A 23,344-nucleotide genomic window follows, 5' to 3' on the forward strand; every position below is an offset into this window, starting at 1 on the left:
TGTGCACGTCCGTGTGTCCACGCCTGTGCATGTCCATGATGATGTCATCCAATGCATTGTCTAGTGCATACATGGGCAACTGGCGGCCCGGGGGCCACATGCGGCCCCCACCTCCTATACTGATATAATATTGATTTCAATTTCAAACATGGAAAAATTACCCGCTTTAATTACTTGTCTATATTAGTAGCTTACTGACTAGTATTAAAATGTTATTGTATTTTTGATGTCCAATGCATTTGTATTTAAGTTCATATAATTAACATATGAATGCATTTGAAATTTAAAAATAAAATAATTTAAAACAGTTACTTTTCATGATTCCAATTAAAAAATAGCAAAAATAGCCGATCTACAAGCTCAAAACGCGTCGCAGAGCTTGTAGAGCGTCTATTTTTGCTATGTATATGCATTGTGGCCCTCTGGAGTGAGTGGTAAAATGTAGTGGCCCTCTCCATCATCAAAGTTGCCCACCCCTGGTCTAGTGCTTCGTCTAGGATTCCTTGTGTGACGGCGTGGCCCGCCGAGAACGGCTGATCTACCAGTGAGGGGTTGTGAGCTCGTAGATCAGCTATGTTCGGCTACAAATTGAGTCATACTAGGGCAGCACATACCAATTGTTTATAGCGGTTATTCTATCGATTTTTTCAAAGTATTTGAATAAACTAAATGATATATTCTTTTGTAATATCAACATATGGATTAACAATTTAAGCGTTGTTTCATATAAAACTTTCATCAGACGGCTCACAACACATCACGTTTAGACCCTAGCTTGTTTAAGATTTTCGACTATATTGACATGCCTAAAATAGTGATAGATTATTAATCAATTTAAAAACCTGATTTTCATAATGTTTTATAATCAATTATATCAACTAGTTTGATTAACTGTTGCACCTTCAAGTCATAACGGCTGGTGGCCACGTCATAATTGCCATCAGTTGAGTCACAAGGCACATAATAATTAAGTGCTGCTATTTTGGCCCACTGCGGCCTCATGACATCATGTGTCCAGTGTCTAATCATGGAGAAAGGAAGAGAGGAGGACAGGTAATGGAAACACACTTGACCTGCTTTAATAAGAAAGAAAAAAAACACGATACCTTTGCTTTAGCCGCACTTTCACAACCGACACAGGACACCTGTGCTCTTCAACCTGCCATGCAAACAGAGCCCTGCTCGCAGGCTGCAAACAGAACCCCAATATGTCTGTGTCTCCTTTGAAGTTTTATCTTTTCCTCGGTGAAGGGATAGTGATTCGTATCCCCCCCTTCCCTCCCTCCCTCCCCGCACCAGTTCATTTCAATATGAATGGGCCGCATCACGCATGTGAGTTTTGGTTGCCGCCGAGCGGCAGAGATGTGAAATTGCGGGGACGGCATGCAGCGCTGCCCCGACACGCAGGGTTAATTCACACCGCCTTTGATGTCTGTCTGTGTGTGAAATGAAGCTGGTGGTCCGCGGACATCGCACACACACACACACACACGCACACGCACACACACACACACACACACACACACACACACACACACACACACACACACACACACACGACTGTATACCGGTGGTATTCAACTGGTGGCCAGCGATGCCAGATCCGGCACAAGCAGAGCTTTCTTGTGGCCCATGCAGAACACATGCCATATTCCAATGTAAAAATAAATGTACACATTTTATTACAGATGGTTGGTTGTACGGGATGACCATCTAGAATGTTTTTCATGAGGGTTAACCAAAGCTCGTTGATGGTTAATCAAGCATCAACCGATAAGAATCAAAATGTAAGGCTACTATTTAGAATGGAGGAATGTTAGTGACTGACTCAGGGTCCCAAATCAAAACCCACCAGTACTGCATTTGCAGTCAAGACACTGCTACAAGAAACCAAATGTGGGTAAATGTAATATTTGGTGAGTAAGTCACCCATAAGAAAATACAGCTCACTTTGTACTGTAGTGGCACATCAACGTAAAGGAGCACAACAGATGAGTTCTGAGTGTAGTTCATGGATCACAATAACAATTTCTGGGTCTTGAGTGGATGTCCATTTACACCAGAAAGAAAAGTATGAAAAAGCCTTAAATGATATACCGGTAGGTCAGACGATCAGACACACGCTATAACGTGCAACACAAAAATAAAGCTTGTCTGTACTGTGTATCTGAGACATGTGATCTCAAGCCCTACTAACAGACAAGGCCCACGGCATGTACATCGACAGCATTTACAATGGCGTCTAATCTCGCTATACGCAAGGCAATGCTGACACATACTACACAATCTCTATGCAAAGCTGCAGCAGCTGAATTACACGCACACTCACGCACGCACACACACACACACGCACAGATGATCACGATTAAAATTGTTCTTTTCCGCGTGAAAGAAAGGACGATCGTCTGCCCCTCCCGACAGCTTTTGATTAGATTTAGTCACATGGTGCATTCCTGTTGCTGTCAAAAATAAGGTTAAATCACCCAAAAACGTGGCAGAGGCTACTGAATGAATAGCGGCAGTCAATGGACACACAACCACACACACACACACACACACACACACACACACACACACACACACACACACACACACACAATAGACCAACAACAATATCCTACATGTAAATGAAATCGATCGGCGATGGTAGTTTGATCTTAAATGATGTTGTTGTATCTGACTGGCTGAACCGCTGTTAATTATCCCCATTAGCTTCATCTCATGCTCCAGTTTATAGCAAATATTACAGCGTAAGCTAAATATCACTTGCCTGGCAGTGTCAGGCAGAAACCTTGTATCTCCAGAATCTTTTTGCGTCGTTTAATGCAATGACCTCGTCATACAAGAGCGTCGAGCAAAAGTAGTGAAAACGGCACAATGTGCTGCGAGTCGCGACGCATTGTGAGCTTGTAGATCTGCTGTTTTCACTATTTCTGAAACATTTTGGACATAGGAGGTTTCCACCCGACAGGGACGATGCTCTGCCTGACAATTTTTCTTGTGTGTGTTTACCGCTTTCCCAAATTTTCCTAATTATTAATTATTTCAACTGTTACAATGTCAAGACCACATTTCTACAAAACATAATTAGCTGCAATTTATTTATTATGTAATGACACATTGCTACCGCCTCGCTCTTAGTAATTACAGGTTTGTGCACAAAGACAAATTACACCAGTGTACTCATGTCTTGTGATAGTAGTAGTAGATAGAGTAAAGCCAACTAGAACTCAGAATTCAAGCATTGCTATTGTTAATATTATTCGTAAGTAATAGTAGTAGTAGTAGTAGTAGTAGTAGTAGTAGTAGTAGTAGTAGTAGTAGTAGTAGTAGTATAGTTGCAGTAGTAGTAGTAGTAGTAGGGTAGATGTAGTGATTTATTGACAGACCAAGTACAAGTACATTCCAGCAAGGTCTACAGTACTTGTGTATCCAATGTACACATATCAACAGGATTATGTAATCACGAGTTCAGATATAAATACATGTAAATGTAGCCCACAGTCATTCACTATTTGAGGGCAATTGCACCCTTAGGATACACCTTTCTTTAATGACAAGCTAGACGGAGAAAATGTAAGCGCGCGCACGCACGCACGCACGCACGCACGCACGCACGCACGCACGCACGCACGCACGCACGCACGCACGCACGCACGCACGCACGCACGCACGCACGCACGCACGCACGCACGCACGCACGCACGCACGCACGCACGCACGCACGCACGCACGCACGCACGCACGCACACACACACACACACACACACACACACACACACACACACACACACACACACACACACACACACACACACACACACACACACACACACACACACACACACACACACACACACACACACACACACACACACACACACACACACACACACACACACACACACACACACAGTAACTTTTTTTAATTAGCAGCGTTTCCCTATGGGCAAACACACTAAAAAGTAACAGCATTGAAGAGCCAATGCAAAGACTTTAAGATGGTTCTTCACATTATAACATTATCAGGATTGCTTTTCAATTCAGTGGGCGTAGGCTTGTTAGTGCTGTTCTTGCCCATACATTGCATTTAAATTTCCGCAAGCACATATCATCTGGCAACGCAAGACTAGTCTTTCTTCAATGTCTCAATGAAGCCCAACTCCCTAAAATAAGCAATAAGTGTACAGTAGTCTGTGATTCGTAACTATAAAATAATGTGTTTAAACAGGAGCTTAAAGTAACTATACCATGTTAGTTCCATTAATCCAAAGTTGGAACACATCGGATTGACTCTTCATTACAATAAACAATGATGCACATGCCGACCCATCGACTGCCCTGTTAAGTGGTCAGATGGGTGGGCTCTGAACCCTTTCCATTTTTTTAATGAGCCCTGATCCAGAAAAGGTAGGTTATTAGGCAGCCAGGGTTAATATCAGAATACTGATATATTATTTCAGCCGTTACAATTCTAAACATGACCCGCTTTAATTACTTCAGTCTATATTAGTAGCTGAATGCCTAGTATACAGTAGTAGTATTTGTTAAGAGAAGACTGTCGCACAGTAGTAGTTCCTCTCAAGCAGGTGCGTAAGTCACAAAGCAGTAGAATGAATGAAGGAATACACCCGTACACTGCCACTTGCACGTTCCAGAGGTACATATTATTGCAACGTTTCGGTCGTGAGACCTTTCTCAGGCTGATAACAAAATATATGTTTTGGTTCAGCTTGAGAAAGGTCTCATGACAGAAACGTTGCAATAGTATAGTAGTATTAATATTTATTTTGTCCAATATATTTGTATTTAAGTTCATAAAGTTAACATAAGTAAGTAAGTATGAGTACTGTAACTAAATGCATTTGAAATTAAATCAAAATGTTACATTTCAGGATTCCAATTCAAAAATAACAAAAGAGAATTCAGGATTCCAATTCAAAAGTAGCAAAAATAGCAGATCTACAAGCTCAAAACGTGTCGCAGCACGATGCATTTTTAGCTTGTAGATCGGTTATTCTTGCAACTCTTACTGGAGATGAGAGGTTTTAACTTTACAGCAACAATATGCAATGTGGCTCACTGGAGTGATTGTGGAAATATAGTGGCCCTCTCCATCATCAAAGTTGCCCACCCATGGTATAGAATGTCAATTTCTAAACGCAACTTATTGTGAACATGCACTGCATATGTGTGCGCATGGTAGATATGGGTTGATGTGAGCCTTTTTCGTGTGTGTGCGTGCGCACATACGTTGTGCATGTACTTGTAAGCAAGGCAAAAAAAAGCACAAATCCCATCAAACAAACAGAGCCCTGGGAGAAGAGCCAGAGGGAGAGATGAGAGTGGGTCCAGCTCCACGCCAAACAACGGGGGTGGAGGGATGGATGCAGGGGGAGGGGAGTTAAGCCCCATTTATACTTCCGTCGCATGACACCGCTGCGGCCCGAAAACACTCGATCTGTAGGCTCACAACGCAGCGCATCTGCGACACCTTGTGAGCTTGTAGATCGACTTTTATTGGTCGTACTGCAGAGGCAGAGGCAAAGACTGAGAAAGAGAGACAGAGAGAAATATGGAGACGGAGAGATAGAGAGAGACGGAGAGAGACGGAGAGAGACGGAGAGAGACGGAGAGAGATGGAGAGAAACAGACGCATGCAGAGAAACGGGTAAAGAAAGAGCATAAAGGGAGATACTGGGGGGGATGAAGAGACATATTGTATAAATCCTACACTTTTCCAGGAACGCTACGTTAGTTCTAGGTTTAGGAAGCAGACGCCTACCAACTACGGCAAGCCAATTAAGAGCCTTTCAGAAGTGTGACCAAACGACAACAAGACGAGTGCAGGCAGAGTAGGAAGACAGAGACACACACACACACACACACACACACACACACACACACACACACACACACACACACACACACACACACACACACACACACACACACACACACACACACACACACACACACACACACACACAAGCGCACGCGTCGCACGCACAACTGTGTCATACAGTAAAAACACACCAACAGAAATAAACAACACTCCCTCTACATTGGAATGAATAAAAGCATCGGGATAAATAAGCCTCCTCTATAGTGCAGTAGTTCTAAACCAGTGGTCCGGGGACCACCAGTGGTCCTTTAGGGGGGTTCCAACTTCCAGGTGGTCCCCAGCTAAATGATGGAGAGTTGGTAACCAAATTAACCCTTAAAGGTCTTTAACTCTTGAGAGCATCCGCATTACTTAATTTACAAGAAGTCTTCACAATTTGAGAATGTAGGAGAATTTTGATCAACGTTGGCCCATTTCCTATGGTAGCACATCAACACAGCATGGAATTGTGGACAAAAGCTATATTTGATCTAACAATATAACACAATATACGTTTTGGGTCTGAGAGGCAGAGGCTAAATGTCATCTAAATGGTGGTCCGTGGCTCAAATGGAGAATAAATAATGGACCTTGACATTAAAAGGGTTGGAAACCACTAGTGCAGTGGTTCTCAACCTTTTCAGGCCGTGACCCCCAAAATAATCATATTTAAACTGGGGACCCCCCACCCTGACGAGCACTAAGAATTGAGGCATTACATTTTGTAAAACATGATTCTATTGTGAAAATAGCAGATCTACATGCTCACAATGCATTGTGAGCATGTAGATTGCTATTTTCACAATTTCTGCCTCTAATATTTGACAATTTGTCATTTTAGATGTATTAAAAGTCCTTAAATTGTCACTTTAGAAATGTGCAGATACCCTCTATACACTTAAACTTTATGTTGACAATGTTCCACATTAAGTTAATCTTCTGGGGACCCCCCAAAATTATTTGGGGACCCCCCTGGGGGTTCCAACCACAGATATAAAAAGCTATATACCTCCCTCCGGTGGGTCGGGTTGGTCAAAGAGAGCTGGCAAGCCTCCCAATAACTCTACGCAAGCCTCCAGAATTCTGAGGCGGGGCTCTTGGGAATTCTGAAGAACGCTTCCTTGTGCGTCACAGAATGGGAAGCTCGGTAGGCCAATCAGATGCAGGACTGGCAGGACTCCCTCTTTCCCATTGGAGGGGGCAGAGTGCCTTCAGCAGTTACGCACTTCCGCCAGCGGTGTTTGACCAGTCGCGCCAATGAACTGCAGCGGCGGAGGAGGTATCTAGCTTTTTATATCTGTGGTCCCAACCCACAGGTTGAAAACCACTGCTCTAGTGCACCACATTGTTACCTCTGAACACCTGAGGGGGCGGAGCTACCGGAGTGGCGGAGTTACCTTCGCCCCACCAATAGGAGCAGCGTCACGGCATGCGCTGCTCTCTAAAACATCAAACATAATGTACGCAAGCATATCGTTGCTATTGGGTGGAAACCTTGTATGTCCAAAACCGTTCCATCTTTATTATTGCACTGCGGCACGTTGTGAACTTGTAGATCTGCCATTTTGCACTACTTTTGTGTGACACAATTGTATGATGAAATGGGGCATTAATTTACAAGAAAACACAAGTCGAAATAGGAAGATAAGAGGTTTCTGCCCGACAGCAACAATATACAGTGCTGTACACAGCCAAAGCTCTCTCTCTCTCTCACACACACACACACACACACACACACACACACACACGCACACACACGCACACGCACACGCACACACACACACACACACAGACCCTCTCTCTCTCTCTCTCCAAATAACACTGTACAGAATAGCAGAAAAGGAGGGAAGATTTGCAGCGTAGGCAAAATAAAGCACGCTCTTCCTGACAGGTCTAGGAGCTTGACAAGGCCTCTAATCCTGTTTTGACACAGAGTATAATGCTGTATTGTCTCCAAGAAGACAATCTTCCCAAGCCACTGCTACTGTAGTCAGGCAGCAGGCTCCACACGCTTTGTGTCCCACCCTCCACCCCCGAATCCATCAAGCGGCAATTAGTTGAACAAATCAGGCCCCAAAAACATACCACGGTGAATGTCAGCGAAATTCAGACTACTCCGACAATTTCCCGTTCGCAGCCAAATGAGTGTGTGATCTGTGCTGAGCAGAGTGGGGCAGTACCCCCCTCCGCCCCCAACGCATTCTAAAAAGCCCCTTTAGAGCTCTCATCTGGGTGATCCGCTGCAATGGAATCAGCAGGCACAACAAAATGATACTATGAGACGTTTTATTATGTGTCCAGAGGAAGACTTAACAGCCCATAATGGCTACATGCCCATGCCGAGTGCCGTCTCCTCACAGCCTACGCTATTGATTTTTTTGGTGAGCTGACTTCACTCTCAGGAAGAGGAGATGGAAAGCAAAGCACAGGGCCATTTCAGGACTCGGGCAGTCGGTCGGTGAACTCAACATTTTGGCTCTAATAAGCCCCAGTCGACACCAGTGCCGCAACAAAGCCGTCGCAGTACTGTATGTTGCAGAGAAACATTGCAGCAGTCTGGATAGACTACAATGCTAGTGTTGACTTTGTCAACTTCAACTATGGCAAAAAAAATCGTCGACTACCTTTTTACACTGACGAAAACTAAATAAAAACTGGATAAAAACTAAGCTATGCTGACTAAAACTAAGACTAAGTATATTGACAATTTTGTCAACAAATAAAAAGACTAGAATGTTATGGAGGGACTAGTGGAGAAGAGATCCAGTACAACTATTAGACAAGTAATTTTATGTTTGGTTGCGCTCTGAAAATAGCAGATCTACAAGCTCACAACGCGTCGTGAGCTGGACGTTTGGTTCTCAGACTTTTACATTTCAAGGACCACCATAACCTTTGAGAGTTACAGACCAGTAAGAGTCCATTTAGAACTCCCTAAAGTAACCCAGAGGGTCCACGGACCTCACTTGAAGTTAGTCAAATGAAGTTATGAGATATCTGTTGCAACTCACTGCTTCGCCAGTCATTGTGGACTTAAATTGCACCAAACTTCCTTTCACTTTGTACACTAAAGACGAATATTTAGCATTATTATCTAACCCGATAAACCCCAGAGTCATACCACTGTAGGTCCTCTAGTGTTTTCACTTTTCACTCAACACTAAATCATCTTTGCTAAAAAATTTCCAATCTACGGTACAGGCTCGCAACTGTGAGCTTGCAGATTGGCTATTTTTGCTGAATGTACGGCCCCCAGACTAGGGATGGTAGGGTTCATTTCATTCATTTAATTATTTATTTCGAACATTTAAAATTAGTATAAAAAGACAAAGGAAATAAAAGGAAGATATAATAAAATAAAAACTGCAACAAAATTATATTGAAAACATCCTTAAATTATAGTTCATGTTCGAAAAAGGAGTAGGAAAAGTTTGAAAAACATATCAAGTCCTACCCCCATCATTATTTACTTAAAGGGGCACTCCACCACTTTTCAACCTATGTTCATATAATTGGTCCATACTCAAAAATAGCTTTTTTTTTTTTTTCTCAGAGGAGGGCTGTGGGCAGGTCAGAAACCCATCGTCTTGTGACATCATCGATTGCCAATCCAGCTTATAGAAACTGCAGGCTTTCTATTCCTGAAAAGTTGCAATTTTAAAGTGGAAGCCATTGTTCGCGATAATAAAAATCTAAATATTCTTTTCAAAAATATTGATTACATTTTTTTTTGGGAAAATGATGATGTCACAAGACGATGGATTCTGAACTTCTCACAGCTCTCCTAGGAGACTTGGACTGAGTAGAAAAAAATTGTGATATTTTATCATGAACATTAGTGAGGACCTATTATATGAAGACAGGTTGAAAAGTGGTGAACTACTCCTTTAAATAACAATCATCAGATACATATTAAGGCTTCTGCCCCATTGTTATTCACCTTGTATCAAAACAAATAAACAGTCAATCAAGCCTAGCATATACTCAAATGATATTTAATCTTAACCAAATCTGCTGTATACAGCTATTCAAGTGGTTCAAGTGGTTGAAGTGCATCATCTAATCCCTGTGGGTGTGTGTGTGTATATATATATATATATATATATATATATATATATATATATATATATATATATATTAGGGCTGGGATGTGATTAAACATTTTAATCTAATTAATTACAGGCTCTGTGATTAATTAATCGCAATTAATCGATCGCATTTTAATCGCACATCGATATTTGACCTGAGAAGCATTTTTTTCAAGTAAAACACATTTTGTTGTACGAGTGAATCAACGATTGAGTTTTTTAAATCTAAATTTCGCATCCACTGGGCCACGCAAAGTGCTCTGATCGGCTACTTCTCCCTTTGCGTTTGTTGTCTCTTCTTGGTTGGTGCATCGCTATGATCGGTATGACCGAAACTGAAGGTTCTGTGGTGCAAAAACTAAGTGTGATTAAAATGCGTTAATTTTTTTAATCGTGTTAAATTTCTGTAATTAATCAGTTAAAGTCCCAGCCTTAATATATATATATATATATATATATATATATATATATATATATATATATATATGTCAGTTTCATTGCAATCAAATTGGAAACCATTACAATAGGTTTTTTTTTGGGACCAAACATCTGGATCCAGTTCTCATGGCCTCCTACTGGGAGGATTCTCTCCTCCCCTCATGTAAACCTGCTGTCTGAAGATATATGTATTTACATTTCGTTTGTTGTCGTGCGGAAACCTCGTATCTCCACCTTTAAACTTTTACGTCTCTTTTGTAAATTATTTCCCTTCCTTGTCGTGAATGAAGAGGGACGCTAAAAGGTATAGCAAAGATTAGCTGATCAACAAGCTTTTAAGGTGTCCCGCTGGGACCTTGTAGATCATCTATTCATATTATATATATTTGAAAAAGAATAAGATGCGAGAGAAAGTGTCTGTCTGTGGGTTTTATGAATAATTAAACAAAAACTATCAACTAGAGCTTGTGACTAAATAATAACTACAGTGTATCAAATGGAAGATGTTACATGAAAAGTAATAGTTAGGACATACAGTACGAGGTTTCCCCCCAACGGTAATGATTTGTAGAACCAAGCGCCAGAATCATCAAACCGGTGATTCTGGCGCCCGAACCGCTGCCAAAATGCTTCGGCTTTTGGCTGCGGTTTCCTCTTGAAGGCACATTTGCTTTGTTGTGTTATTCATTCCATTAGGCGTTTGATCAAAAGTCATGAATGCTAATGTTGTCGAAGCAGCAGGAAAAGACATAAGGTCCAACTCTGACCTTTTCTCCCTTACATTACGCTGAACTGTAGCCTTAAAATGTGTTGAATTCTGGGATCAGCCATAGGAGTGTTTTTGTATTTATTCATTAGATGCAATGTGAACAAAGCCAGGTAAGATAATGTATCCACTATCCATTGGCCGACCATACGGTTCACTGGAGCTCAACAGTCAGTGTGAGGGGTGGCCAGGAGATCCCTGTGAACTCTGCGTTTAAAGGATTGAAGGCCATTGTCTGTGATGGAATCAACTACATGATCTGGTTGACACTCTAGGCCAGTGGTTCCCAAACACTGGGTCGGGACCCGTTTGTGGTGCACACACACATTTTTATGGGTCACTTTATTTTTATGTTTCGTTGTTAATTACTATCATTTTGTTTTTAATTATTATTATTTCAAAACATTTTCAAGAACAATTCCCAAAAAGTAATTTCAATTATGAATTAAAAAACTATTTCAATGAACTTATTGAGCAGCGGAAAAAACAGCATGTCATGAGACCTTCAGACACACACAAATGGATGGACAGAAAGAGAGTACATTGTATGTGTATACTGTATGTCTCCCTATGTGGGAAAAGGGGAAAATGTATAGATTTAAGTCAAATGTCCCACTGGGGATGGTAATGTCCCACTGGGAATTGGAAATCTATACATTTCTATGCTTATGTATAGATTTGCCAGCAAACAAAAAAAGCACATTTCTCACCCCACTGGGAAATGTAACTGTATACATTGAAATGTACTGGTAAATCCATTTACTTAAATCTTCTGTACGTATTTACCATTTTTTTTGGCATATTAACAAAACATATGTCATTCATATACATACTGTACCAATAAAGGTAAATCTTTTTAAACTTTCTGGGCCCTATTTTGCGTGGCTTGAGTCTTATGACTTAACTTAAGACTTGGAGGCATGGCCAATGCTGTTTCATTATTGTGAGTGGCTCCAGGTCCAAGTTAAGTTAAGACCTGATACTTAAAACGTTAAATTAACATTCCACATTTGACTGTGTATATAAAGCGTGGGAGGGAGGGAGGAAGGGAGGGAGGGAGGGAGAGAGAGATTATGATCACAAACATGCGGTGTCAGACATAGTGATGTAAGTCAGATTGCAGAGACACTGGCCATGAGCAGCACCACAGCCCACCAGGGAGGAAACTATATAGGGCTAAAAGAGCCCTGGATGATGATGTGTCCCACTACCAGATAACAGCCCAGGCTGTGGTGGAAAGTACATTTCGTTGCAGTAAAGCTCTTATCTCCATCGTGTTTGTGTTTCTCTGTGTAAAGATTAACGCAGCGCCTTACTTGATCACATACTACTACTTTAGATTATTATTACTAGTAAGACGCCTCAAGGCGACATGTGACAATTCTTGGCCAGTTACCCATATATGGAGACCCCTGGTACCCATATATGGAGATTCATGTACTGTATGTATGGAGAGATGCTGTGAGCCCAAACATGCTTACTCAGTTATTCGTTATGTGAAAGTCCTATGATAGGACATCTGACATCATACCCTCTTATGCCCATACATGGATAACCAGTCGTTAGTGTGGAATGTGGCCGATGTGGCTTAACTCATTTACTGTCTTTTAAACATCGACTGAAGGGGTTAACTGCCGCATCGTCCTTACCTTTTAACGTGGAGACGTGCGTGCACAGACGATCCGCGATGTCACGGATCATGTACCAGGCGTGTGAAGAACCGATCACAGCTTTCAAATAAAAAAATCACACCCGTGTGAAGTGAGCGGTGGTGGGTGGGTGCAGCGGGGGTTGCAGTGCTTAAGGGTAAAAATACTATTTTTAATTTTCTGACCTACGGGTCCAGAGTTGCGAGGCAAGTGGTCCGTTATAGCGCCACCATGTGGCCAAGTGGAAATGCTTTTGGGGATTCGTTGAGTATGCCACCCCCCACCTGTGGTTGAAATTCAGTGTTGACTCGACGTTTTGTTTGTGATTTATGGCTATTGTTTGCAAAACAGGCCCCTCCCGCTAACTTTGGAAGCCCGTTACGAACGAACGGAATGGACTATCGCAATATCCCTTGAGTATGTTCATTGCATGGGTTCATAGATCATGTGTACCGTTTTTTGTGCAATTTGAAGAAAATATGTAGGAAAAGGAAAAAAAAGTGTGTTTTGGAGAAAATTCAAGATGGCGGAAAATCTATCCTGGCGCAAATGGGCGTGGCCTATATGGGGAGATGCGTCTTGACCCAAGGAATCCAGGGAAAAAAGAATTTTAATTTTCCGACCTACGGTTCAAGAGTTACGGGGCAAAACGTAAAGTGGGCCGTTATAGCGCCACCATGTGGCCAAGTGATATAATTTTTTTTCGATTAATTCTTAAAATCATTATGAATCTCCTCTCCGAGGTTTGAAACTGTAGCCCCTATGGTTTGCGAGAAAAAAAGAAAATGAATGTGAGTTTTTGCAAATTAGAGCATGATTTATGATTTATGGCTATACAATCTTACAAAAACATTATACATGTTTTAACATTACATTTTCCTGTGATTAGGACTCCTACAACACCATCTGATTTTTTTTAAAATATTTTGGCCAGTAGAAATTAATTCGGGTCTTGCAGGGTTAAGACAATTCTTTTATATATATGTATATCATATTTTTGCCTTTATCAGTCACTAGGCTATATTATTGTGTTGGGGTGTTTCCTCGCAGAAAGACACATCCCCCTGGCTGTATTTTGGTTCTGTTCCACTGTTTATGTTGACATTCATCCCTTGGAGGGACGTTTTTGTCAGGGGGAGCTCAGCCAGAGCTCTTCACTGTTCCCTTTGAACTTCAAAGGGGTTGTGCACTGAGTTAATTGATTGGGCCATAAAAATGTCAAGTACTTGTTAGTGATCTCTCTTATCAATGAAAGGGAGGGGGGGGGAGTGTTTGTATACACAGAGACTTACTTACCGGTATAGTCCCCTTTAAAGCCTACACTTGATTGACTTTGACTGGAGTCCCTCAGGGCTCTATAGACTGAACCACCAAGACATCACAACAAAACAAAAACTAAATCTGGGTAAGTAACACTGGCAGCGTTGCATTAGAGCAGCATTATTCATCAACCTTATTTCTGGACGAACAGGATACTTGTGATATTGTTATTATTAAATATCATTTGGTTCTAAATATCCACAGGTTGACAAATTAGGCATTAGCAAAGGTTCTGAACACTTTATTTTATCTTGTGAAAACGTCCATGCTAGTGACTTTTCTCTTTTCGATCTATATTAGATATCCTTGCAGAAAATAGACGATCTATAAGCTCACAACAAAGCCGTCCGTCAGAATTCAGTGCTGGAGTTTTATTGGTTCACCCAAAAAACTATTTTTCTCTATGGATTACTCACCCCATGGAGACTTGAATTCATTGATTTTCTTTTGTTTTTGTCGCATTCCTAAGTCAATAAGTTGATGACCAGCAGTGGTTCCCTATGGAGACGCAAAGTGCCTGCTTTGTTCCCTATGGAGACACACAAATTCTCCTAAAGTTATTGGCATAGGAATGCGACAAAAGCAAAAAAATATACATGAATTCAAGTCTCATTGGGGTGCGAGAGAGAGAGAAACACACACACACACACACACACACATACAGCGCATGGGAGAGAGAGGAGAAGAGGAGAGAGAGCGGTGGGGTAGTAAGAAGCAGAGCACTCTGTCCTTTAAAGGTAATTGCTGGGTGGTGGTGGTGGTGGTGGGGGTGGTGGTGGTGAGGGTGGGGTGGGGACTCGGCTCTACTCTTCCTGTAAATTGTCTACAGGGGTAAGAGCTATTAAATCAAGAAACCAATTATATTGATCAGCCTTTACATCATTGTCCCACGGAGGAAACAGCACGGCGCGCGCACGTGCTCTCATCGGCACGCACAGGGGCTTTCATGTGTGGGGTGTGTGTGTTTGTATTTGCATTACTTGTGAGGGCCAAATGTACACACACTTTGAGTAGAATTTGATTGTGAGGACGGTGTTCATGGTCCACTCCTCACATGAGAAAAGGTTGTTTTATAACGGATAAAAATTATGTTTATACTTCATAGAAATATTCAGGTTACAGTTATTAGGGTTTAATATTAGACATGTTGAAGGTTAGGTTTAGGTGTGTTAGGGCTGGAGTTACACCTGATTTGCACTTTGTTGCTTTCTGGTTTTCATGCACAGAAAATTGCAGATCTACAAGCTCACCACTCGCCACGCTGTGACACATTTGTGTGCTTGTAAATTGCCTATACTCAAAATGGCAAAACATTTTAACAATGGCATGCATAAAAGCACCATTCTGAAAATGTTGATTCCCCACAAGTATAGTAATACCAGTAAGACCCCTATAAGGGCGAGATACAAACCTGTGTTCATGTGCGTTTTGCACGCTTTTGCGTGTGTGTGTGTGTGTGTGTGTGTGTGTGTGTGTGTGTGTGTGTGTGTGTGTATGCCTGCGTGGTCGCGCGCGTGTGTGTGTGTGTGTCGTGTTGTGGGAGCAGTGACAGTAGGCTGTTGTGTAGTTTTAGCACCAGGCATCTGAGACAGATTATTGGAAGTTGCTGTGGTCAGCGATAGTGTGTAAATCCACCAGAACACTTAATAGAGATATATGTTTGTTTGGTGGGGGGTGGAGGGGTGGGGTTATGGGGTTGCTGGGGTGGGGGGTAGTATGTACGGCAGGGCGAAATTAATGCAAATCAACTTAATAAGCCATTTATTTTTTAAACTGCAACAATAGTAGATCTCCAGGCTCACAATGCATCTCGATGTGATGGCTATTTAGGCTAAGTATAATAAAGGGCTTAAATGGTTAATCAGATTCAACGATTTAGTTGATTGATCAAATTATAACACGTTGATTCATGTTGATTTGTTGGTTGGTATACAAGAAATGAATTAAATAAATAAATAAATAAATGTATATATTTATTATAATACTGTATATATTTGATTATTTAATATTAAGTCGTAATTGGTTCTAAAAGACGGTTTGAACATATTTTTCTTCATTGCCCTGCCCTTGTAGGTTGTGGAAAGCTGTGAGAGACATTACTTTATAATATTTAAATATTTTCATTTAAAATAGACATTTGAAACATGGAGATACAAGGTTTACAGCAACGATACAGATCCACAAATACACGCAAACACCTTCCGTACACAGATTAGACTATTACACACATACAGTAAGCACGTGCATACACACACACATGCGCGAGCGTGCGTGCGTGCACACAGAAAGGCTGCATAGGAGGCAAGGTCTGTGTTGGACCCAGATAAACCTACAGCCAGCATGTGGTGGTCTTGGAGCCAATTCATCTAGCAGTGGCCACACAAGCGTAACATGTGCGCGCACACACACGCACACACACGCACACACACACACACACACACACACACACACGCACACACACACACACACACACACACACACACACACACACACACACACACACACACACACACACAGACACACACACACACAGCCAAGGGCACTATGTCGAGTCACAGATAGAGACAGGGAAAAGGTTCGCTCTTCGTGTGTGAGAATTCATCCAGTTTCCATAGCGTTTCATTTTCGATTAAAGATCAGTGGAATCCTGCATCTCTTTAATTTACCCCTGGCTCTGTCTCTGTACTCCATACCATGGCTCTGTATCTGAGCCTTTCATCAGGAAAAAGATTGGAATCGAGACAGGATCAAGCTCTTGATTCGTGCTCCGTACGTGGTACGGCCGCGGCGTGCGCCGAAAGTGTGCCGATCTACAAACTGGTTTGTAGATCGGCTATTTACGGTGGGCGACACCGCCCTACAGCGGAGTATATAAATTAAGCATAAGGGTGATCATGGAGTATGTCGTTTCTCAGGTTTCAGTTCAGGGTAATGAAGAGAGGCAAAGTAGGCGATAGAGAGAGACAGAGAGAGAGATAGAGACAGACAGAGAGAGAGACAGAGAGAGAGAGAGAGACAGACAGAGAGAGAGAGACAGAGAGAGAGATAGAGACAGAGAGAGAGAGACAGAATATGCCAGGCAGAAGCAACTACTGTACATTAGGGGGTTAGGAGCAATCATGTGTACCAGGCTAAATTATTCAGGCTGATTAAAGTCCTCTCGTTGAAATGAATACATTAATTAGGGTACTCTCTAGGAGACATACGTTCCACAGCTCCACCATTTAAAGGCACGCTGAAGTGGATCCAAACAGCCAAATGCTCACTCTGTGTGTGCGTGTGTGTGTGTGTGTGTGCGTGCGTGCGTCTGCACATGCACGTGTGTACATGCATGAATGCATGCGGTATGTTGTATGATTTCTGCATACATAGTACTGCAGTACTGACATTTGTTTACTTTATATTTCAGAGCAAGAAGTAGACGATTTCAACGTGTGCTAGTCTTTGCTCTCTCTCGTCTGGATTCTGTTTGTTTTATCGTGTTGAAATAATTGCACTAATTGGCACTATCGTGGCATTATTCATTTCATTGGATACAGTGACAATAAAGGGAATGGGATTCTGATTGGGATTCGTCAGATGACGATCTAGTGAAGGTCATATGGGACCAAAATGTGGCATTTGCTGCCATATGACTGAGTCACTGTAGGAGACAATGAGCTGTCTCGAATAAGGTGTGTGTGTGAGCTGTGTGTGCCCACGTGCAGGCGCTAATCTCGCAAACCGCTGTACCGATCAGCACCAACTTTCTTGTGCACATTGCCAGCAGGCAAAGATAAAGTGTCAGGTGCAGGAGAGAAGTCAAAACCTGAGGAAAATGAGTCTGCACACTGGATCATGCTCAAAAGGTTTAAAACGTATTCTCCACCACACAGACGTTTCGAGCCTCAGTGACTCTTCAGCAGACAATGATTGAGCATGAAACACCCCAGGATTGTTTTGCATGCCATTTGCAAACAATTTCTATGTTAATTTCTTAGGGGAGCATGATATAATAATGACATAAACATGCATTATTAGCATTGGACAGATACCATAATTATTCCCAATATGGTGCATTTATTATGGGCCAACCACGTTGGTGGAAAAACAACTTGTGTTGTCTCTGAAAGTGACCACAAGTTTGCTATTTGCAGTGACTGTTCAGCTTAGGTCATGTGATGAGGGAACAAGCCAACTGTTTAATGCCACTTAATAAACCACATGCAGATCCAACAGATCCCCAAATAATTGTGCTCCTCCACACATGGAGAAAGTGTAGAGGAGCACTATTGTAGAGAGAATGATGGTAAAAGCATATTGCAATTACTGTGTATATTTGAGATAACTCACTTGCAAGTTGTTTAAATCCACGGAAACAGATTGTAATGTTCAGTATAGGCCTAATAAAGCAGGTCAGTGTTTTTATTTATTTTTGAATTTAGAATGGCACCCAGCATCACATACAGCTTAGGTTTAACAGGTGTAAACAGTAGGCAAACCCTAATGGTGCAATATAATTAAGGTATAAAATCTGGCTTACATTTACACATATAATCATATAACAAGAATACAAAATCAAACATGATATCTAGTCTCATAACACAACATGAGCTCAGCATAGTCCCCAGCCAATCGATGGAAACAATTGTTTCTTATATACTGGCCAAAATGTCAACATGGAGCATCATTTCCATTCATTAGAATGAATTGCATTTGATCAACCTTCGCCTCAACCGCACTGCTATCAGACATGGGCCTGAATGAGCCTGAGGACACGGAAACCACGAAAACATCTGTTTAACCCAATTCTTTCTGTTTCTCTCCATATTTTCTCGTTCATCTCGCATACTTTCCACTCTAAATATACGCACACGGGGAAAAACACTTCATCCATCTCAGCTGTCAAGCCATCCTTCATGCGTCCTCTCCTCTCGCTCCAGCCTCCCCTCCACCGAAAGGAGAAAAATAACGCCTCCACCCACTCGCTCTTCTCTTCACACAGAAAAATAATGGTTCTTTAAAAGACAATGGCTGACAACGTTTTTATGAAGAAGCAGAATAGGTTCTTCTTGATTTTTGATGATTCTTTGAAGCACTTTTAACAACTTGAACCCTAGCATCCCAATATTGGGCATGCTTTAATAGGCCAACATTTTGCCGATTACAACCAGTCTATAAACTCACAATGATAACACATGATAACTACTAAGTATAGATCGCATGGGAGACACCAATCGATGAAGTAGAGTAGACAGTATAGATGGGTTCTTTATAGAAACATTAAATTAAATGGTTCTTTAAAGAACCGTGGCCTGAAATGTTCTCTCTGGAACTACGATGGTTCTTCTGTCGCATCACTCTGAAGAACCAGTTTCAGTTCCAGTTGGCACCTTTGTTTTTCTGTGTGTGCCAGCCCTCATTCCTGCCACGTTCTTCCTTTTTCTAAACTTGCAGCTCTTCTGATAAATCACACAACCTCCGTTCTTCTCCCGCTGTCTCGCAAACATAATGCATCTCACCTCAGGCTCAGTGCAAAATATTGTTTGAAATATCGTTTCAGATATCTGAATGACTTGAGTGTTTTTTGATTTATCTTGCGGGACGTGAGAGAATTCCAAAACACTTTCCACAGCAGGCAGCACTAACAAGAGTTGAATAGACGTGAATCTGCATTGCAGGTAAGTCATATACTGTGTGTATATATATATATATATATATATATATATATATACATACACAGTATATATATATATATATATACTGTATAATATATATATATATATATATATATATAGTCACAGGGCTGGTGGAAACCTTACATCCAAAACTGTTACTTTTCAGGAAATGGAAAACATTAACTGTGTTCCAATGGATCCAATATTTGGTGACAAACTCTTCGAATACTTTTCATTGGTTCAATATTTATAAAACCCACAGGCAGACTAAACCACTTTCAAGCTCGTAGCTTGTTAGATCGTCTATTTCCACCACGCTACACAAATCATACGATGAACCGTAAAATAGGGCGTAAGTGGTCAAACTTAACTTCCTCTCCTCCCTTCTCTCGGTGTAAGAAAAAGTCAGATATAATCAGCAGATTATTTTCTTTCTTTCTTTCTTTCTTTCTTTCTTTCTTTCTTTCTTTCTTTCTTTCCCCCAACGAGAATAAACTGTGCATGAAGAGGAAGGGGGCACAGAGGGAGGCAATCTTGTTACCAGCCGGCATAGCCCTGGGAAGATTTCTATCAGACTCACACGTATAGAGAGAGGCATCCATTTAGAAAATGGCTTTTCTAGGCATGCTGGGCCATTTAGCACACCCTGTGACGACTCCTGTTTGGGGCCGTGATAAATGTTCTTTCACGCCCGCTCTCTACTGCGCACGCAGTCAGACCAACACGCGTGTACTCGCACGCCGCCATATGGACGGGCAGAAGAGACGTAATATTTTGGGACATTGGTTGGGGGTATTTTTGGCCTCTCCTCTTTGTTCGGACCGTAATTAGTGTTTTTGTATTAACAAAATGTTGTCTTGACGGCAGAAAGCAAACATTCAAACGGAGAGACAACAACACTTCAGTTTCTGTTTCAGATATCCAGCGGCAACATGGCTGACACAAACATGCATAAGCAGCCTCCTCTGCCAACCAGCCTGCCTCCACCAGTCTCTCTCCACCATACAGTCTCTCTCCACCATACAGTCTCTCTCCACCATACAGTCTCTCTCCACCAGTCTCACTCCACCATACAGTCTCTCTCGTCTCCACCATACAGTCTCTCTCCACCATACAGTCTCTCTCCACCAGTCTCTCAAGCCAGTCAACTTTTCCACGATCTTCGAATGCCAAAGAGTCTATAACTCCACATCACAAAAGTTGTGAAGGAAACAGAACTATTTTAAAATATATATTTTAGATATCTTTAAAATATATTTTTGAAGCCACTAAGGCAGCAAGCTAGATGCGCTTTGACTAACTTGGTTAAACAGAAGAGTGTGCGCGCGCGCGTGCGTGTGTGTGTGTGTGTGTGCGTGTGTGTGTGGAGGGGCAGACATCCGCTTTATTTTCGACACATTTTAGGCACGTGCACCCACACATTCAACTGCATTCAAGGTACTTGTACTTTGTTGTGTATTACGTTTTATTTCTGTTAAACCTATACAGTATGTGTTTATTATTTTGAGTTAGAACCTTGTATAAGCCCTATTATATATGGGTTTCCTTTCTCACCTGCACTTATTAATGTGTCTTTAAATAATGTTGACTTTGTACTGTTTTTATCGGGCAAATAAATACATCTAAATTAAATCAAATCATCATTTAACCAACCGTCTGTCTACAGAGACTATCCTTCCACCAAGCCATGGCCATTACCAGTCATTAACCCTTTAACCAGCCATAGCCCCCCTGTCCACCTACCAGCTCCCCTACACTTTCCATCAATGTCACAACAGCAGTAATGACCAATTAATGGAACTCTGGGAGTGTACAAATGGACCTGTAGTCCAATTGGTCCATTTGAACTTAGTTACTTTAACACTGATTAAAGGTTCAAGGTTCAGTGTTTCTTTATTGTTACATCTTGTGTATGGGTGCATAAGAGTAACGTTATGTTGTTGTGGTTCCTCAGACATAGTAGCAGCAATAATAGCAAACATATACATATAACAACAAGGAATATAGTGAACAACTCGGGTGGGGGGGTTGACGTTTCCGGCATTTCTTTAGTTTTCCCTAAAAATTTGTCAGCACTACCACTGCCATAAACATGGAATACTGTTAGTAAGAATGAACACAGAAGCACCCTGAAGGAAGTGGACTAAGAAAGGGGAGGAGCCAATTCTATGTGTACACTAAAAGGGAGTTGGTGGCCCCAGCAGCAGAAACAAAGGGATTTTGAGCGGTGCTAATCACTCCTACATCTGGCTTTGTCTGTTTGTTTGTACGTAAGTCCCACACTTGCTGGTTCATTGTCCAAGCTTCGTGGGGCGCTTTTTACTTCACACTGGGTGTGAAGTGAGCGGTGATTTATATATATATATATATATATATATATATATATATATTTTTTTTTTTTTTTTATTATTTTTCTTTTTTTACCAAATAGGCTTTTCCCCTGGTCTGATCAATCATAGGCCTGATTGTCTGGGAGACGGCCTGTGAAACAGATCCGTGGTTGGTGATGACTCTATGATGATCTTCAGGATTTTACTGTCCACTGACCATGGCTATACCATACCACCACGGCTATGCTGCAAACACTGTGACAGCTCCAGGCACCATGCTGGACCACTGACACATTCACCCATACAACAACAAAGAAACATTTATCCCAGGGTCCAACCATCACAAGCCCTGGAAGCACTGTGAACATGTGCACGCACGCACGCACGCACGCACACACGCACACTCACTAACAAAACGCAGCCAAACATTATCAGCCAGATTCTGCTCCACCATCTGTTCTACCATGACATATAAACACACATACAGTATACGATACTGCACACACGCACACACGTGTGGGTCTGCCTGCGTTACATAATGCAGCCCGTTTGAAATCTCACAGATCCACAATGTAAACATTAAGGAAACGTGTACTGTAGACATCACATAGTAGGGTGCTGGACGGACGTACCGCTCTCATCTGCTGCGTTCCGGTGACGTGTTGCAGAACCTTCTCCAGCTCCTTCTCAATGCGTCCGGCCCAGTGCATCATTCTGGAGAAGACATTTAGGAAAAAAAGAGACATCTTAATTTTTTACACATCACCCAAGATAGTGCGTGTGAGACATGTGATGCGCGAGCGTGCGTCTACTATGTGTGGCATGTGTTCAGCATTAGCACAGGTCTTTTGCGAGTCCATTTCTGTGGTGTGTTTGTTATGTGCAGCTAGAGAGGTAGAGAAATTCACATTGGATATCTCCTTAGGATATAGTCGTTAGGTCAACGACTACATAATGTCTCTTTTTGACATTATAATGTTTCTCTGTCCTGTCCTGACCGTCTGTCTGCATGCTGTGGCAACAGTCTGTTGTTGCTGGTCTCAATATATTGAATCCACTTTCACGATGTAAAGTCCAGTTCAACATTTCAAACACCAAAAATGGTAAAATACCAAACAATACAGGTTCTCAGGGTTCTTGATGTAAAACAGCGTCGCCACCATGGTAACAGCCACATGCTGAAACAATGCCCAAATTTGGAGATGAGTAACA

At 41.8% G+C, this 23,344-nt stretch overlaps 1 protein-coding gene across 1 annotated transcript in view; it reads right to left on the bottom strand.

Moving 5' to 3' along the window:
* cacna2d2a (calcium channel, voltage-dependent, alpha 2/delta subunit 2a) overlaps positions 1-22,845 on the bottom strand; it is a gene marked incomplete at both ends in the record, with an annotated part of 322,235 nt that extends 299,390 nt beyond the window's left edge. The window contains one exon of the mRNA XM_080728771.1: positions 22,765-22,845. Within this exon, the coding sequence (XP_080584897.1) occupies positions 22,765-22,845 (81 nt within the window). The remainder of the gene's footprint in view (positions 1-22,764) is intronic.
* Positions 22,846-23,344: the final 499 nt, after the last annotated feature.

This window comes from Nannobrachium achirus, assembly GCF_963921795.1.
Source record: "Nannobrachium achirus genome assembly, chromosome: 6".
In the NCBI taxonomy this organism is placed as follows: domain Eukaryota; kingdom Metazoa; phylum Chordata; class Actinopteri; order Myctophiformes; family Myctophidae; genus Nannobrachium; species Nannobrachium achirus.